General features: G+C 34.4%; 1 protein-coding gene across 1 annotated transcript in view; it reads right to left on the reverse strand.

The window, feature by feature from the left end:
* Positions 1-17671, reverse strand: part of LOC148951184 (angiogenic factor with G patch and FHA domains 1-like) — a 63063-nt gene that overhangs the window by 11760 nt on the left and 33632 nt on the right. The window contains exons 4-8 of the mRNA XM_089090704.1: positions 13164-13247; positions 11906-12167; positions 10017-10177; positions 4334-4474; positions 2131-2242 (exon numbers count right to left, since the gene is read on the reverse strand). Of these exons, the coding sequence (XP_088946830.1) occupies positions 2131-2242; positions 4334-4474; positions 10017-10177; positions 11906-12167; positions 13164-13247 (760 nt within the window). The remainder of the gene's footprint in view (positions 1-2130; positions 2243-4333; positions 4475-10016; positions 10178-11905; positions 12168-13163; positions 13248-17671) is intronic.

The raw sequence follows: 17671 nt of genomic DNA on the forward strand, positions 1-17671 counted from the left end.
CCCAGCCAGGTTTGAATGAAACCTGATAGGTGTGCTGATGACAAGAATTTAGGAGCCCCCCTTCCTCCTTTCTAACAAAGCTCAAATTGGTGCCGATTCACTTCGTTGACTCTCATCTTAAACCAAGTTCAGTTCAAAGCCCACAACCGTCCTACTAGATGTTCTGATTATCATAATTTGCAATGTCATTCCCAGCAGAGATTGGAATAGCTCTGAACTCCTCTGAAATGCCAAAAGTAGGACGATAACGCTAAATTCTATATCGTGATGGCAAGAGTTTAGGGTAGTAATGAAAAAGGAGCTCCATTTTCCATGAATATATTGGGGGGAGGGGTCGGGAACAGACTCAAATGGAACAACTAGGACACTTCTCTTTGAAATTCCAGAAGAATCGTTGAGTTCTGACAGTGCTTCAGATAGACGTCTTTGTCGCGTCTATCTGAGGTTAAAAACAGATTGGAAATGGTATGGACCCCTCAAAAATGCAAGACTAGGACACTTACCCTTACTTCTTAATAAATTTCACTGAGATCCGATAATTATTTTACAAGATCTCTTGATGTCAAGAATTGAAGGAATCCTCCATTTTCCCTCCCCAGATTGACCAGATGGCTTTGAACTCCCTAAAGGTACAAGTAAGATATTAAATCTTTTCCTCCCAAATCCGGTTGAAATCTTACAATGTGTTCTAGTGGATGCTTCAATGACAAAGAATTTGCAAAACTGCTTCAATTCCCTCAGCACAGGACCCAAAATAAAGCCTAGATCCCTCAAAGCGCATAACTAAGACGACAACTCTTTCTTGCCCGCAGGATTGAGTGAGATTTAGCTACCTTTTCTGGCAGATATCTTAAAGCAAAGGATTCAGGGATACCCCTTTCCTCCGGCCCCATGAGTCTGGTCGTATCCAATCGTTCTAAAGATCTTCTAGAAAACTTACTCTTATACCCAACCAAGTTAGTTTGAGATTGGATAGCCACCGATGTCGTAGTGATAAGAGCTCCTTAACCTTCCTCAGTGAAAAAAAGTTCAAGCTCAGCCTATTTTAACTTCTTCAAGAAGTTCAAATTATGCCATAATCTCCCTCTCCCCCGTCTTATATAGGACACTGTTTAAGCATCCTACTAGTTTTGATTGAGAGTCAGAAGCCCCTTCTGGTTGACACCCTGATAAAAAAACTAGCCCCCCCCCCATTCAACTCCCTTCACAGTGTCTACAATGTGTCCCTGTACTTTAAAGTTACAACTATAAGACTAACTCTTCTTCCAATCTAGAATAGATTAGAATTCGAAAACCCCTTCTAGTATTTGTGCTGATGACAAGGTTATGAAAAAAATCATCCTCTCCCCATTTATGGGTCTGATTGCTGCTAGACTTGTGTTAGTCTACTCCAGGTTTGGGCTGAAGCTTTAATTGCACTCAAAATTTTAGGAAAACGAACTGAAACTAAAAGTTTTACTAAAAGGAAAAAGAAGAATTTGAGAGTTCGAGGTCCTCTTTATCGGAATTACATCTTGCAAAACTAAAATAGAAAAATAGTTCTGATCATGGAACCAAAGTCGCATCCAGGGGGGGGGGGGAGGGGTGACTCTCCCCCCCACCCGAAATTTTGTCCGACTTATAACAACGTAGCAAAAATGCATATAGACAAATTTTTTATGTGTTTTTAAAGTATTTGTAGCCCCCTCCTCCCCCCCCTAAAAAATCCTGGATATGGTTCTGCTTAGAACTCAGAACAGGTACTCTTATGCTCTACTCCAGTCTGGGGCAACATGATCCCTAAGGGGGTTATTTTAGGATCCAGGATAGTTTAGGGCTTCCTTTCTCTTTTTCACTCTTCACTGAACAATAAACTGTTCAATAAAAAAAAAAAAAAAAAAAAAAAAAAAAAAAAAAAAAAAAAAAAAATGTAAGAGCAGTAGCCTTGCTCTGCGACACGATTGGTTAAATATAGTGGCACTGACGTTGAATCTAGGAAAAACCAAATGTTGATCAGGAAATGCAACAATCCTACCTACTAGAAAGTCCTTTTCTACAGTGAACGGTTTCAATTAAAATTTTTGAATTTAAATTAATGTTTTTCGTTTCAGACTATTAAGAAATTGGGATAATATGAATTCCAACACAGACCTTTAACTATATGGTTTTCTTCCTTTCTTTCTATACGCAAGAGACCTGGTTCACAGTGGCCACAACTTTCTGCACCCTTGTGTATGTGCGCCAATAACTTACATGTGCCCAACTAAAAAATGGATTAAAATAAAATCGACTGTCAATGGTATTAGATGGATGATAGGTAGAGAGGATCTTCAAAAATAATATAAAATTTCTTTTCTAAATAATACTCAGATAGAGGCTCTAATAGAGCCAAAATCGTTTTATAGCAAGTAAAAAAAAATATTAGAGAACAACAAAACCAACAACAAACGAAACTTAACAAAAAATTAAAAACGAAATGTAACATATACAAAATGATCAATATAAAAATTACATGAAATTTGAAATTAAAATTAATATACAACAACAGGTGTGCAAATAATGGTAGAAATTTTAAATATAGAGTTTTATGGCATAAAAGTCCTCTTCTTTTCAGGAAAGATAAAATAGATTTTCCTCTAAGCAATATTTTGAAGCTTCATGGGAGAAGCATATCAGTTTGCTAAAAATATATTCAATATACCTTTTTAATCTTAGGAAGTGTCTAAAATTAAACATTTTCTTACAATTCTTGCTACCAATGCTCAACATGGTTCATTAGTGTCAGAAAAAGGTGGACACAAATCAAACTGAAATTGGAAAAGCGATTTAAAATTATTTTAGACTTGATAAAAACATTTAATTTAGAAATAATTTTAAATTATTTCGATTTGAAAAATTAAAACTGCGTAGTGTTTCAGCCCCGAGGGCCATGACTAATAAATACTTAAGATTTTTTATACAAGCTCAAGCTTGTAAAGGGATACACAAGCAGCATTACTTGGTCATGATCCATATTGAACTAATATCTTTTTTAGAAGCTATTAAAAAAATAGATTGCCAAGCATCAATTCTTTTGATTGATGCTTTGATAAAAAAGGTATATTGTCGGTCATATACATTCTTAACTAGAGATTTCATAAAGTCTAATAAGATCTTGATGCACACAAAATACCAAATACGGTAGCAGTATCAAACTGATAAATTATATATGATAACTTTTATAAGTTATATATGATAACTTTCTGTATATAATTGTAATCTCTTTTATAGGGTTTCAAGCCATTTTGTTTTTCGATACTTATAAATCAGGATGTAGCCTGTGATCAGTTATTCTTCAGATATTGTACGATCTTTGGTTGTTTCACTTGATATGGGGCAACAAAATAAGGCTTCATCCTCATTCAAGAACAATTTTAGTTCGAAGCGATAAAAGGAACACTTAATTTTTCTTTTTTTTATTAATCACATATTAATATTACAGTGTCTAAGGCTTTATGTTAATTCGTATTTTCAGTTTCTATGGCAATCTGTTTTTTGTTTTGTTTTGTTTTTTTGTTTGCTTTTTTCTTCGTTTGGTCACGATAACGGCTTTCTAAAAACTGAATACGAGTATCGGAAATTTAACCCATATTATAATGAAAACTACTGAAAACTACAACTAACTAGGACCGAGTATACGTTTTCTCAGCAATCTATTATTCTTTCTTGATTGGTTACGACAATAACTTTCTAAAAACGGAATATGAATCCCGGAAATTTAATCCTAATTATAATGAAAACTACTGAAAACAAAACTACAACTAACCAGGACTCAGTAACTTGTTTTCACAGCAATCTGTTTTCCTTTTTGTTTGATTACGACAATAAATTTCTAAAAACGAAATACGAATCTCGAAAATTTAACCCGAATCACAATGAAAACTATTGAAAACAAAACTACCACTAATCAGGACTGAATACTCGTTTTTAGTGCAGGCAAACTAGCTAAAATAAACTTTGTAAAATCGTCCACAACGACTTTCAAATTATGACTGCGGGACAATTTTAATCTTCTACCTATGTTTTATATCTTCTTTACAGAGGTAAAAATTTAAATAATTAAAGTTATAGTTTTGAAATTACCTCTTCTCAATAAAAACCAAGGGGAATATCACAGTGAAAAATATTTATATATTTTTTTAATAATTCATTTCCACTTAATAGTCTAGAGACATAAGAGTTTTCCATTTACCCTTATTCTATGGAATTAAAAAAAAAAAATAGACTTTATCAACCAAGCTATGAAAGCAAATACTCTCAGGTCCACAAATTTCACTGAGTTTGAAATAAAAATAAAGAAATACATATTTCTTACTTTTATGATTGAGCCATGGACAACTTCACTTTCCGACCCAGGAGAAGTGAGTTCCTTTGCATTTACTGTTACAGATGTAGAGCCAACAATGACAGCTTTAAAGACCTTTTCAGATTCGTCATACTTTATTTCCACACATACCTATAAATCAGAGAAATATCATCTCTTTGATATTTATTAGCTCTATTTGAAGGGGAAACTGCCGTGATAGCGGAAGGGCTCAAGATCAGAGTGGTCTATTTTGCCATTTTCGACGTACCAATACTTTGATATTTTTTAGACATATTAAGAAACTAAATTTTAGTCATATATTACAGAGATATTCCAGGAAACACTGTTGTGGCCGGAAAATACATTGTTTCTTGGAGCTTAACAATAAGCCAAGTCAATAAGGTTTTGTTTTGATTCACAGTTATTAGCTTTTACTGAAAAATAATAGTCAAACAGTTCGTGCTAACGAACTCTAGGTATGGAGTGACTCGGGTCAATAGCAACCAAAACTAAAAAAACAAGTTCAATTAATGCATCAAAAGAATTAGCTTTTGATGCTGGTTCCAAATGCATAAAATACATTAAGTTTAATGCTACCCGTCAAAAATTACGAGCCTGAGAAAAATTTGTCTTCTTTTCGAAAAAGGGGAAAACAACTCATTTGTCTTCTTTTCATTAAGATCGCAAGTGATCTTAATGAAAATCACACCCCCTTGATTCAGCATATGACCAATAAAACTAAAATGAAAATTTTTAAAAACAGTCCCAGCATCCTTACTTCAGCGAAGTTCAAACAGGACTCTGCTCTGACGGCCCTTGGACATAGGGCCAAAATATTCATTCAATAGAATTTCCCTGTCTTGCGAAAAGAATTCCCTATTGTTCTTCTTGTTTTGATTTTTGTGATGGAAAGGCAATGTTGTGTTCGTCGCTATTTACTTTTCAAGCTTCTATCTACAAAAAATGTGGAATTTCACACTTATTTTCCCGAAGAAAGACCATGGGTCCTTTTAAGTGACCAAAGAGATTGTGCCAAAGGAAAGTGGTGTTTTCTGCTATTTTGTGGTAGCAGAAAACATAAAGATTTGTCCCCAAAGAGGACAGAGTTATTATTAATTGAAAATTATGATATAGCCAATCGATTAAAAAGTACTAAAGATATTGAGCATTCCTTCCTGAAAAGTCAAATAGTCCATACAAGATAAATGGTTAATATAACCATTTATCTTAATGATTGATTTAACTAAGTTTATTCATTTGATTTTTCATGAAGTAAGGCTTAGTGATGTATAATTGCGCATCAGTTATTATGAAGGAGGGGCAAAGGAGCATCGTTGTAGGCATGGGGGGTGGGGGTGTCAGATAACCCAAAGAACACATTTCGACGCTCCAATTATCTAATTCTCCAATGGAATTCAGGTATATAGAGAAAAAGGTAGGGAGAGGGTGGGGTTGGATTTAATCTCTCATATCCCTTCATTTACAATACGCCTGAATAAGGGTGATGCGGGCAGATACCTCCCTTCTTATTACAAAAAATTGTTTCTGATATTTATTTCAAAGCTTCATTTAACTCAGCGTTTTCCAAACTGGGAGGCGCGCCTCCCTTGGGAGGCATGGACTTGTCTAAGGGGAGGCGCCAACATTAGCCAGGACTGACATAAACTTCAATAAAATAAAAACTACGCAGTCACATAAAATATCTTAACTCTTTCGCGATTAACAGGATTTAGAGCCTCAGGTTGAACAGAAGGTACGTTTGCCATCCCAAGGTAAAACCAGCGACAGCTTAAAGATTCTACTGGATACTCTGTGCAGGGACAATCAATTAAATGATTGTTAGGGATGATCTTTCCGATCAATTAGTTTCCCAGATAGGGACTACAGAATTCGTCTTGAAACTAGAGGAAGGAACTGATGTAGCTAAAATAGCATACTTAATTGGATATCTTTGATGTGTTAAAGAGAATTATATAACTGACGATATATCTTTTTGTAAACTCATTCCTGTCAAAGCCACATCCAGGAAAATTTTAATGTTATTGACAATTTTTTAAAGAGAAAGGAATACTGTGGAAAGATTGCGCTTTGTTTTGTACAAACGATGCAAAGTCAATGTCAGGACAAAAAACTGGCCTTCTAGCAGGAATTAAAATGAGAACACATGATGTTCTTTGGACGGTTAAACATGTGTACACAATGTATTTAAACATCAAGAAACTCTGTTGTAGAGGTTAAATTCGCTTCAGTTTCCTAGAAGAAGATCAATAATCACCCAAAATTTCCATCCATATGAACAATAATACCCCTCTTCGTCCATCCAAAACTATGCACAAAAATAAAATTAAAAATTTCTTTAACAAAACTACTGTTCATCAAAAATTTTACTAAATATTCAAATTTTATCCAAAATTGTTTTTACAATCCAGAATTTTAATTCTTAGGCAGAAAAACTGAAAAAGCGAGACGCCATCAATCAATTTATAATTATTGATATGTACAATTTAACAGCAGCAATTCGGGAATTTATGGGGCCGGTAGTCCGCATCACATTTTGGGAATGATTTTACAAATAATCAGCGACTCGAAAAAAAAAGTTTTTTCAATTGAAAGAAAGGAGAAACATTAAAACTCTAAAAGAACAGAAATATTCTGTATAAGAAGATTGTTTCTCCTCAAACCCCCGCTCTTTACGCTAAAGTTTAACTTTCTGTCTCAACTCTAGAATGAGTACTCAAACAAAAGAGCCGTTGAATTGGAATGAGAAGCATTTTCCAAAGCACTATAAAACTTTACTGTAAAAAGCAGGGGATTTAGGAAGGGGTAGCCCCTTTCACATACAGACTAACTTCTATTCGTTTTGACTTCTAATGTTGCTCCTTACTTTCAGTTGATTTTTTTAACAAATACCTTCCAGCATTACATTTTGGTGTAGCGAAATTCTAACTAAATATATGAGATTCAATTTTAGTCGTTTATTATCAGAAGCATAAATCTCCTTTCCCCAGGAGCCTTTCCGGACTCGGCTTACAGGCCAACTGCGCTGTTTCTAATCAAACTAAGTCTTTCATAGGCAACATCTACAAAATATTTTACAGAGTATTTTCGACAACACATAAAATAAAATAAAAACAGGTTGTTTTTTGGGAATTTCTTATTTATGGTATCTCTTTTCGTTTTAAGATTTAAGGTCGCTTTTCTTTCCAAGTATGAAATTTTTTGTTATGTATTACAAGCAATAATCAACAGATCTTCGCCTAAAGGCGATAAAAACACAATAAATTTTAACACTTATAAAAGATGCTATGGGGTCTACAACCTGGAACACCAGTAAGAGCTTTTTCATTAGACACTTAAGTTTTCCTGCCAGATTACTACTAACAGTACCTTTTTTTCAGTTTTCAAAATTAAAAAATCAGATTTTTCAACAATTTCAAATTGATTTTGAAAAAAAAAATCCCCGACAAAAATTTTCAACAAAAAGTAATAGTTATACTAAAACGACAAGAAATAGAATCGTGCAATAAGCCAAAGTGAAACCTAACAGATATTGCTATGAATGAATAAACAAAACCTGAAATAAAAACAGAAATTAAAGTGAATAATCACGTCAAACTTAACATTAACAGGTATGAATATGGGCAAATAAATGAAATTAAGACAAATAAAAACAAACTGTTGAAAATTCAAATCATATTCAATAAAGAACGTGACCCTTTAGCCCTCAGGGGATTTAAGGTGGCCCCTTTAGCCCGAGACCCTTAAGGTGGCGGGTAATGTTACTCTTATCTATGTTACTCTTACTTCTGAACCTTTAAAGTTTGAATTGATTATTCATATTAATTCATGTTTGTTTTAGGGTCCATTTATTCATCCATAATAATATCTATTAGTTTTTGGTTTGACGTGATTATTGGACAAACGGGATCCCTGGCCATAAGACGCATTTTTTTTTTTTTTCAAGTGAAAAAAGTATTTTGGCCCATTCCTGGGCATATAAAAATTTATTTTTTAAGTTTTTTCTGTGCCTTGGGGTTCCAAGTTGTTCACCTTGTTCAGAAAAACGAGATTTTGATCTCTTTTTCAGCTGCCCTTGAACCTAAGATTTAAGGTTTTAAGTTTCAGGCTTTTCAGAAGAAAAAAATTGTAGGCTGGTTTTCAGGCCCCACTTGGGGCAAACCAATATCATTCTTTTCCAAATTTTATGCATCGAGTTTTTTTGGACAAAGAACTTACGGCAGAGTTTCAAGCTGATCCTACAAACAATCCCCCATTTTGCGCTTAGGAAGCAAATCACCCATTTTGAGCGTTGGAAAAAAAAAGTTCTCGCCCTTTACTGGGCCCCATCTCCACATGAACCAATTTTATTTTTTCATTTAATTTGTTGCATTAGGGTTTACATGGCCCAAGAAATTAAGGATATAAATTTTGAGCCAATAGGAAAAGAAACTATCAGGCCTTTTTTTTAGCCCGATTTTTAGGGAGGTTTGTGCCCCCCATCTAAATTCATTTTTGTACGGTAGTAGCCCCTTGTTGCCGGTAACATACATATGCAAGTCTCAAACCAATCAGAAATCAATTTTTTTTTCAATTTTTGGCAATATAATTTGAACGAGTTGTTTGGCCCATTTTAGGGGAAGGAGACTATGAGTAACAACCTAGAGTTTTGGTCCATTTGGTGTCCTTAGCCCGGAAACGCAGGAATATGAGCTTCAAGTCGATAAGCAGGAGATTTATGGCCCTACTTAAGGAGGGATATTTAAAAAAAATAGATACTTGAAAATGTTGATCCGATATCACGGAGATTAGGTGGCAAGGAAGGGAACGAGAGGTCAACTGGTTACCCTCCAATCATGGATCTTTTAACAATTCTTTTTTTATGCATTAGGGTCCCCTTAGGTCAACAACATAAGGGCATGAGTTTCAAGCCGATAAGGAAGAAAATTTATGGCCCTGTCTAATGGGGTATGCCCCCAAAACTTTTGTTTTGTGCATCGGTCTCTCCTTGGCCCAAAAATTCAAGGGTTTATGTTTCAAATTGTTCCGGAACAAAAAGCTTGCTTGCCCCATTTTTGGGCGCACAATTTTTGTTTTTTATTATTTCTTGTGCATTGGGGTATCTTTGGCCCAAGCACTTACTGTATCAATGACATTAACCTTAAAAAAAATACCCCCTTAACAATTCTTAGGTCTATTCCTGAATGGAAACTGCGGTTTCTAAAATTTTGCTTTTAGCTGTTCCAAATTATGAAGTTTACGGGCCAAAATTGAATTTTCTTCAGTATTGCCAAGTTGAACGATGAGAATATATAAGCAAAACTAATCCGTTTAATTTGAACGCGCTCATCGCCCGTAGACACTCAATTATTGGAAATATGGTGATTCCCAAAGATATCTACACCGTCAAGTTCTTTGGTACCACATATTTTTAACTCTTTTTTCCTTATTTTTCAATCGATTTTCCAGTTCTTTTTTGTTGTTTTTTTTTTAATTTGACGTCCGGTAAAATCGACTTGACAACTGAAAACTCCTCAGTTTTCAAGTGGCTAAGGAAAAAATACAAGGCGTGGGAGTCACTTAGCTTTTTACTAAGCTGACGCTAGTGCGTTGGCTCTGATTAAAGAGGTGAAAGTGTATCGACATAAAAATCAATACATTTCTTTAGTAGAGTAGTATTTTATAAAATCAGAACCTCATCTAGTTCATCATCTTGCAGAGACGCTAAATTTGCGTCACTTTTCCCAATAGATCCTCCAGTGTAGGGAATAATAAAGAACATCCCATAGATGTCCTGGTTGGATTCACAGCTCTGTAGTATCAGTCTCATACAAGGAGGCTGGTCAATTGAAAGTTCTGAAATAGAAATTGAACAGACTCATTAAAGTAAAAAATATAAAACAAGAAAAGCTTTATTGATTTTGTTCTTGTTTTTACGAGACAAGCAGGTTACATTGCCTGAAATTTAGATTTCAACCCTTTTTCGTTGCCTTGACAAACCTCGGATAATTTTGCTCTAATGTAGAGTTTATATTTCACGTATATCATTTTTCCTTTGCCTACTCTTTCTTTTTAAAAAAGCAATAGCTCCTTGAATTAGAATAGAAACACCGTTTCTTATCGAACTAAGGGTCCTTAACAGCCATTACTGTTTTCGAAATTTGGATGCTTAATATTGCGTTTTCTTGAAATTTATTTTTTGACAAAATTTGACTTTTTATTAGCAGGTTCAATTTTGGCTTTTAGAAAAATAGTGAATCTTACAACATCCTCCCTTGACAACCAACCACATCTCTACAAAAAAAAAAAAATTAAAAAAAGAACATCAGAAGAATGCAAATTCTTTTGGAAACTGGATAAAAGATGTGAACCTTATGAAAAATTATGCAAGTGAAAAGAAACGATTTTTCTTCTCAGCTTTACTAAAAAAAAATAATTTTAGACGAATAGCTTCATACTTTAAGCGACAAATGGGGAAAGACAGGTACAAATCTTAATAGTCCTTGAAATAAAGAAATGTAGAATATAAATGAAGAAAAGGACCTGTGCGTTTAAAGGTTCATACGCTTTTTTGGCTAAACGCTTATATCAGATTTTATTAATTAAAAAAAAACAACCAACATTATACATTCTAGATGATTGCTGGCGTGTTATATTTTATTTCTGTAATACCTGATACCTAATTGCGTAACAAATCCATAGTCAAGGCAAACAGCTATAAAGTATAACGTAACTCTTTTATCTCTTTATAATATTACCAAATCAAAAAGGTGTTTCTCATACCCTTATACATTTCATAGATCAAAAATCTGATTCTACAGAAACAATTAAAAAATAAAAAATATACAAAAAAAAAATACTATTCATACATCTGGCCCCACAAAAGATTCTATGGCCTGTATATACTTCTTTTGCTTAGTACTGTAGTTTAGAAGAAGGACTGATACTCTATCACAGTACTACTGTTTACTGTATTCAACGAAAAGGGACAAAAAAACAGTTCCTTATAAAAAAAAAAAAGAATAATTAGAACTTTCCATTTCTGGAAGTTATCAACAAAGTCTGGAACTCATGGTTGAGTTGCTACTCATTTGGGAGCTTTAACCATGATAGACTAAAATATAGAGTACCTGATATACAAATTTGATAGATAGAACACACTCATTTTTAATTTTATAAGAAGAATAAATTCTCTAAATGTAAAAGCATTACTAGAATATGACTGAGATGAAACCAGAATAAGTGATCGACTAAGATAATTTTTATTTCATAAACAATGTCAATTTAGTTTATTTCATAAGCCTAGTTCTTAATGATGAATTTATGACTCTTGCAATAAAAATCTTTATCGGGATGTTTTCTAGATTTGTTTTAGAAGAATTGTCAAAGTGGCAAAATAAATTATTCTTGTTCCGTAAATACTAATAAATTGTTCCTTACTTAAAGAAAAATAAATTTAAAATTCACAAAACTCAAAAAGCCACCGCTAAAAAAAAAAAAAAAAAAAAAAAAAAAAAAAAAAAAAAAAAAATATCTCAAGTACAAGGAGTTTGTGCTATGCATGGCCGAAACGACATTACTCACTATAAAAGTCAACAGCTTGAATATCACTAGGTATTTCGTCTCTATTTTGATCATCGTACGGTAATGCGACTGGCGTTGAATCACGGCTTTCTTCGCCACTTCCGTCATCAGTTATTTCTCCTTCTTCTTTCTGTTCTTCTACTCCATCAATTTCACCCCTAGTATCTGGTGACCCAGGAAATACACTACCCACGTGAGATACATCTTTTTTTCGCTTTCTGGCTTTTATTTTCGGCCTTTCGTTTTCAGCCTGAACATATGCCTATGAAATAATTGGTTAAATTTTATACTAAACAATTGGTATGCAGAATATTTACAACAAAGTCCCCTTGTAAGACCCGGAGGATCATAAAAAATGAGAGAGGCGGAGAGAGAGAGAGAGGGGGGGAGAGAGGGAGAGAGGGAGAGAGGGAGAGAGAGAGAGAGAGAGAGAGAGAGAGAGGGTGAGAGAGAGAGAGAGAGAGAAAGTGAAAGAGAGAAAAAGAGAAAGAGAACGAAAGGAATAACAAGAGAGAGAGAGAGACAAGGGAATACAAGGAAAGAGTGACAGAGATGCAAAGAGAGAAACAGACAGACAGACTGACAGAGAGACAGAAACAGAGAGATTAAAAAACTGAAATATAAACATACCCATTCCGCTACCTAAATAGGTATTTCTCCCCTTATTTAACAAAAACCTACAATACAAGCGGTAGTGTGTCATTCTATTACTTCAAAGGTAAACTATTCCCTTTTATAAAAGCAACTAAAAGTGCACTATACTCCATGTGAGATGTGAAAACAATCGTTCCATCGAATATTTTAACGCAAAAAATTCGCTCAAAATTTTGAAAATAAGTTAAACCGATCTAAAAGTCCTCAAACAATCTCCCCCTCCAACTTACATGAGCTGTTACAGGATTATTCAACTTTAAGTGCATTATAGATACACTCTGATTAAATGACTAAACAGTGAACTTGACTATGCCGTTGAATTTTTTTTTTTATAATCTGGGCCAAAAAAAAGTCTTAAAAACTGTTACTAAATTTGTTTTTTTGTTATTTGTTCAGAGAACCATACCTCAAAAATAAGACATAATAATAGTTTTTTTTTTAGCCTGGAAATTTCTATACTCCATAAGCAATTACGTTTCTTTATTCATAGATGGAAAAAATAGTATTTTACTTAGTGCACAAGCAATATGCATTAAAATGAACCACTCTAGCGGTCAATGAAGAGAGTTAAAATCTACAAAAAAAATATAAAAATTGTACAAACCTGATTGACAACTTCATAGGTTTGAGCATCATAGTTGTATGAAAGATACGTACCAGTGGTGCCATCATAATACAGCTCACGGGACTAAAAAAAAAACTCAATGGTCAGACGCTGAAACTGAAAATTTTGCCAGTGCTTTAGGAACTAAATTCTATCTAGTGCATTGGCCAACATACTTTAGCAGTTTTCAATATACAAAAAAAAAATGCATGATTTCCTTTCGCAGCAACAATTAATAAAACTGAATTAGCTTCTTTTTTATATTCCTCTCGTGTTTAGTGAGAAAAAAACAACAACAACAAAGACTGGTGATCAGGAGCAGCGCAGTAGGACTGACTAATTGAAGTCATGTTCCTTCCGCGTATTATTATCATTTTTATTCTCCAGCCACTTCATATGGAAGGAGGTGGGGATCGAAACTTGGAAATTACATCACTCAATTGGAACCTGAAATTCTAATGACCTTCTTAACAGTCAAAAGTGACTGGAGAGCAACCAGTCCCCGTCTCACCTCCTTTTTGCATCTCAGCCCCCCCCCCTAATCCCACAGGACAACTGATAAAAATTTTGAAGTAACAATTTTGTTCAGGAAAGTCGAAAGGTCCATTCAATTTGCCTCTGGGGATGACATTACCCAAACAGCCCTGAGGGCGAGGACCAAAAACTATACAAACTGCCAATTCTTACAGATAGTACAGATAATTATATTTTTAAGCCCTTGGGCAAGAGGATTTTCCTAAAGAATTAAAAATAGGAAACTATAGTGGTTTTCTCAGAAACGGGGCCCAGCAAACAGCCTAAAGACTTTTTTCCAAGGCTACTTTGTACATAAAGGGTGGTCGTAGAAACTTGGGAACGGGCTAATTCAATTGGAAATTAAAAGTTCTAGGGCCCTTTCTAAGGACTGAAAGAGATTGGAGAGGAATAAGCCTCCCTCCCACACCCTTTCCAGCTGTAAGATTGCCCAATAGCTTTACGATATCGTATCAAAGCTTTGAGATAGTATTTTTGTTCAGGAGCGTCAAAAAGCCTAATAAGTATTTTACTAGGTCTAAATTACCCCCACGGCCCCAGCGGCAATGGTCCTAAACTATTTGAATTCCTCATTGTTTAAAGATAGGTTTTATTTTCAGAAAAGGGAACCTCGGTCTTTGATGGCCGATCAGCTAGGAGCTCTTAGGGATTGTTCACTAGGGCCAGATTCATAGGGTTTCTCAAGTAAACTCAAGGAGACTCAAGTAAACTCAAGGAGACTCAAGTAAAACTCGATTTTTAACTCCAGAGGGAGGGGGACGAAGGTAAATCCAAAGGCACTCATCACATTTGGGCTACCAGAATAGCATATCTCCAGTATCTCAGAAAGAGCCGGCGGTATGTAGTTGAAATGTTCAGGTCGTCGGTCCACTTAAACGTTTTTCTCTATAAATCCCTATTGGAACTAGGATTTATCCGCATGAAAGAGTGAGGCAAATCAAAATACACTTATGTGTTACTAGATTGTCAAAATATCTGTACTGTCTCGGGAATGATGCGGGGTATCAAGTTAAAACTTAAATGAAATGTTAGAGGCAAGTGAACCTCACATCTTAGTTTTGGGAGGACGCAGACGGGTAGGGGATAAAAATTGTTTTTTTTTATTTTACCAAAATATATTTCACTATAAGGTCCTATGAGAACGATATAATCTATGAACGGTTAAGAAGCGAGGTAAATAAAAACACTTGTGTTGCCAGGTAACCATAACGGCGTATCTGCAATATCATGAAACAAGCTTCTGGCGAATCAGATTGAAACTTCCAGGGATTTTTTATCAGAGGGGGGAGCAGACCTCAAACCTCGACTTACAGGGTAGGAGACAGAGTGAAAGGGTCTAAAGATTTTCATTTCTAATTTACTTAAAATTTTGATACTATGAGCTCCTGTTGCACTAAAACCTACTCCTGGTGAAGTTGCGACGCAGACCGAAAGAAACCCAGGGTACAATCAAAATAGCATGCTTGCATAATCCCAGGGACAGCTTGGAGGATACAGCTGAAATTTTTAAGTTTTGCTGAGAGATTAAGTACACTTCAAGTTTTGATTTGGGGAGGGGCAGAGGTGAATCGAAAGAAACCATGCATCTAAGTTATCAAAAAAGCACATGTGAAACATCTTAGGAACGACTTGCGGGGATCGACATGAAACTTTCGAAGTGTTGGGGGAGGGCGGCAAGGTGGCTTCATATTTTGTGCTTAAAGATAGGGAACCAGGGGGCCAACAAATCGGTGTCTCTAATTTAACGTAAACTTTTGGTATTATTATGCCCAGGGGAACTAAGAATCTATATGTAGTAATGCAGCGAGGTGATTAAAAAAAAAAAACAGTTTATTCACCCAGGCTACCAATAAAAAACTTTCAGAGAGTTTCTAAAGAAGGCAAGGAACTTCAAATATTCATGTTTAGGGAGAGGGATAAGAGAGCCAAAAGATTTTGTTTCTTAAATATTGGTTTATCCCAAAAAGGAACAGTATTTTTTTAAATACAACCTTATATGTGTAAACTAATAAGTTAGGGTACCCAGGTATTACACAAGAATTTTTCCGAGGGGGGAGGGATAGTAAAAACGAATTCAAGGGGACCCAGAAACAGTAAAGAAAATAGGCCCAAGTTTGTTTGTCTTCATTCGGCTAGAAATTTACTGGAAAAGTATATTACGCCAAAGAAGCCTAAGAGGAAAAATATTTTGAAAGAAAATAGGTTGTGTCGTTCCACGAAACCCCGAAGGATTTCACTTTTCTCCTATCAATGTGAAACTTTCAGGGTTAGTAATAATAGATTGGACCAAGGGAATCTTTAACGAGTACAGTATATCTCGGAAGAAAAATAGCGTTATATCCATTCCTAGCCCAATTTTTTTTACTGATATTTTTTTTTACGCTGACCCTTAAAATTCAGGCCATGTGGACGCGTTCATTACCCTTTCAGGATCAAGGGAGGCTCAATTAAGGCAAAAATTAAGGAATTAAATCTAGTTGTATTTATTCGTCACGTCGTATCTTTTTAATAAATAACTTTGAAATTACACAGATTACACAGATCTTCAAGTCAGGTGAACAAAACATTTTCATCCACCTGAAACTCTATAATAAAATGTTATTAATCGTTACTACTCCTAATTGAAAATTTTTACTGAATGTTCAAATTTTTTCCAAAATTTAAATTATAATCCAACGTTTTAATCCTTAAGAAAAATAAAAATGAAATGAAATTACAAATATTCTTATCATTAACCAATGACAAAACTATGTCAATTACAAGCAAACAGAAATTAATTCTAAAAAGCGTTTCCAATAAAGAAGTTTTTAAAAGAAATCTGAGGAGCCGAATAGCGGAACATTTAAGGTCATATAAACTTAAAGTTAGGTATATAGCCACACACCTAAGACGAGCAGAAATAAAGTCATATAACAATGCGAAGTTACAAAGAACAGAAACTACTATCAATGAACAAATAAAACCCGAAACGAACAAAAAATAAAATGAATAATCGTACCAAACATAAAAATAACAGATAATGCAAAAGATAAATAAATGAATCTAAAACAAGAATTTTAGAATTTTAATTTCTAAAACGAACAGAAATTAAAATTAATTTGCAACTCCAACCTAAAAGAGCAAAAATGACTGCAGACAGGAGTAGGGCTACCACTGAAGCTTTCTAAACACCAGAGCACTATTCATTCATTTGCGCTTTACTAAAAACAACATATATGTTTAACTGATTATAATTTATAAAATTGGAAAAAATCAATAACCGTTGGGATTTCCAGTAATCAATATCATTATATATCGCACAACCAGTTTTTTTTTCATTAGTTCTTTAACGCAATCATAAATATTATGGCGAATTCTTTTTTTTTCGTGTTGACGTATTGATAAATAAAAACCTACTGTTTAAAAAACATATAGTTTCAATAAAACACAAATTAAACCCAATCCGTTTTGAGTGTGTGAGAGGAAGGGGGGGGGGATCACCCTTATCTGTAAACTTTGATTAGCCTTGTGATATTAATTTTTTGGGTTATTTTGCTGTTTATGTTATAGCAACTAAAATACTAAAAACACACTGCTCGAAATATAAATCGTTTTCAGTAAAGCGGAAATGACACTCTACCTCTTAAAAGGTTTAGGAGCGGTGGCCCTTGCTTCTGTTTATGGTAATTTTCGTTCGTTTTCAACTTGAACTAATTTCTCATTCCAAGTTCTGTCTGTTTTAGGAATTATTTATTAATCTATAGGAGCACTTGTTATCTTTATGTTGGATGTTGTTATTCATTATAATTCCTTTTTTATTTTGGGCTTAAGTTGTTAATTGATAGTAGTTTCTGTTCATTTGGCTTTTAATGTTCTTGTTTGTTGTTTGTTTGTAGCACCCTGGCTTTTAATTATTATATGAATTAATTTCTGCCCGTTTTCGTATTGCTTTACTTTTTTTGAAAACTTCTAACTGGATAGCGTCTTTTGTTATT

Source organism: Artemia sp. Qi Xiang Cuo, chromosome 6, assembly GCF_049724085.1.
Source record: "Artemia sp. Qi Xiang Cuo chromosome 6, ASM4972408v1, whole genome shotgun sequence".
NCBI classification, from domain to species: Eukaryota; Metazoa; Arthropoda; class Branchiopoda; order Anostraca; family Artemiidae; genus Artemia; species Artemia sp. Qi Xiang Cuo.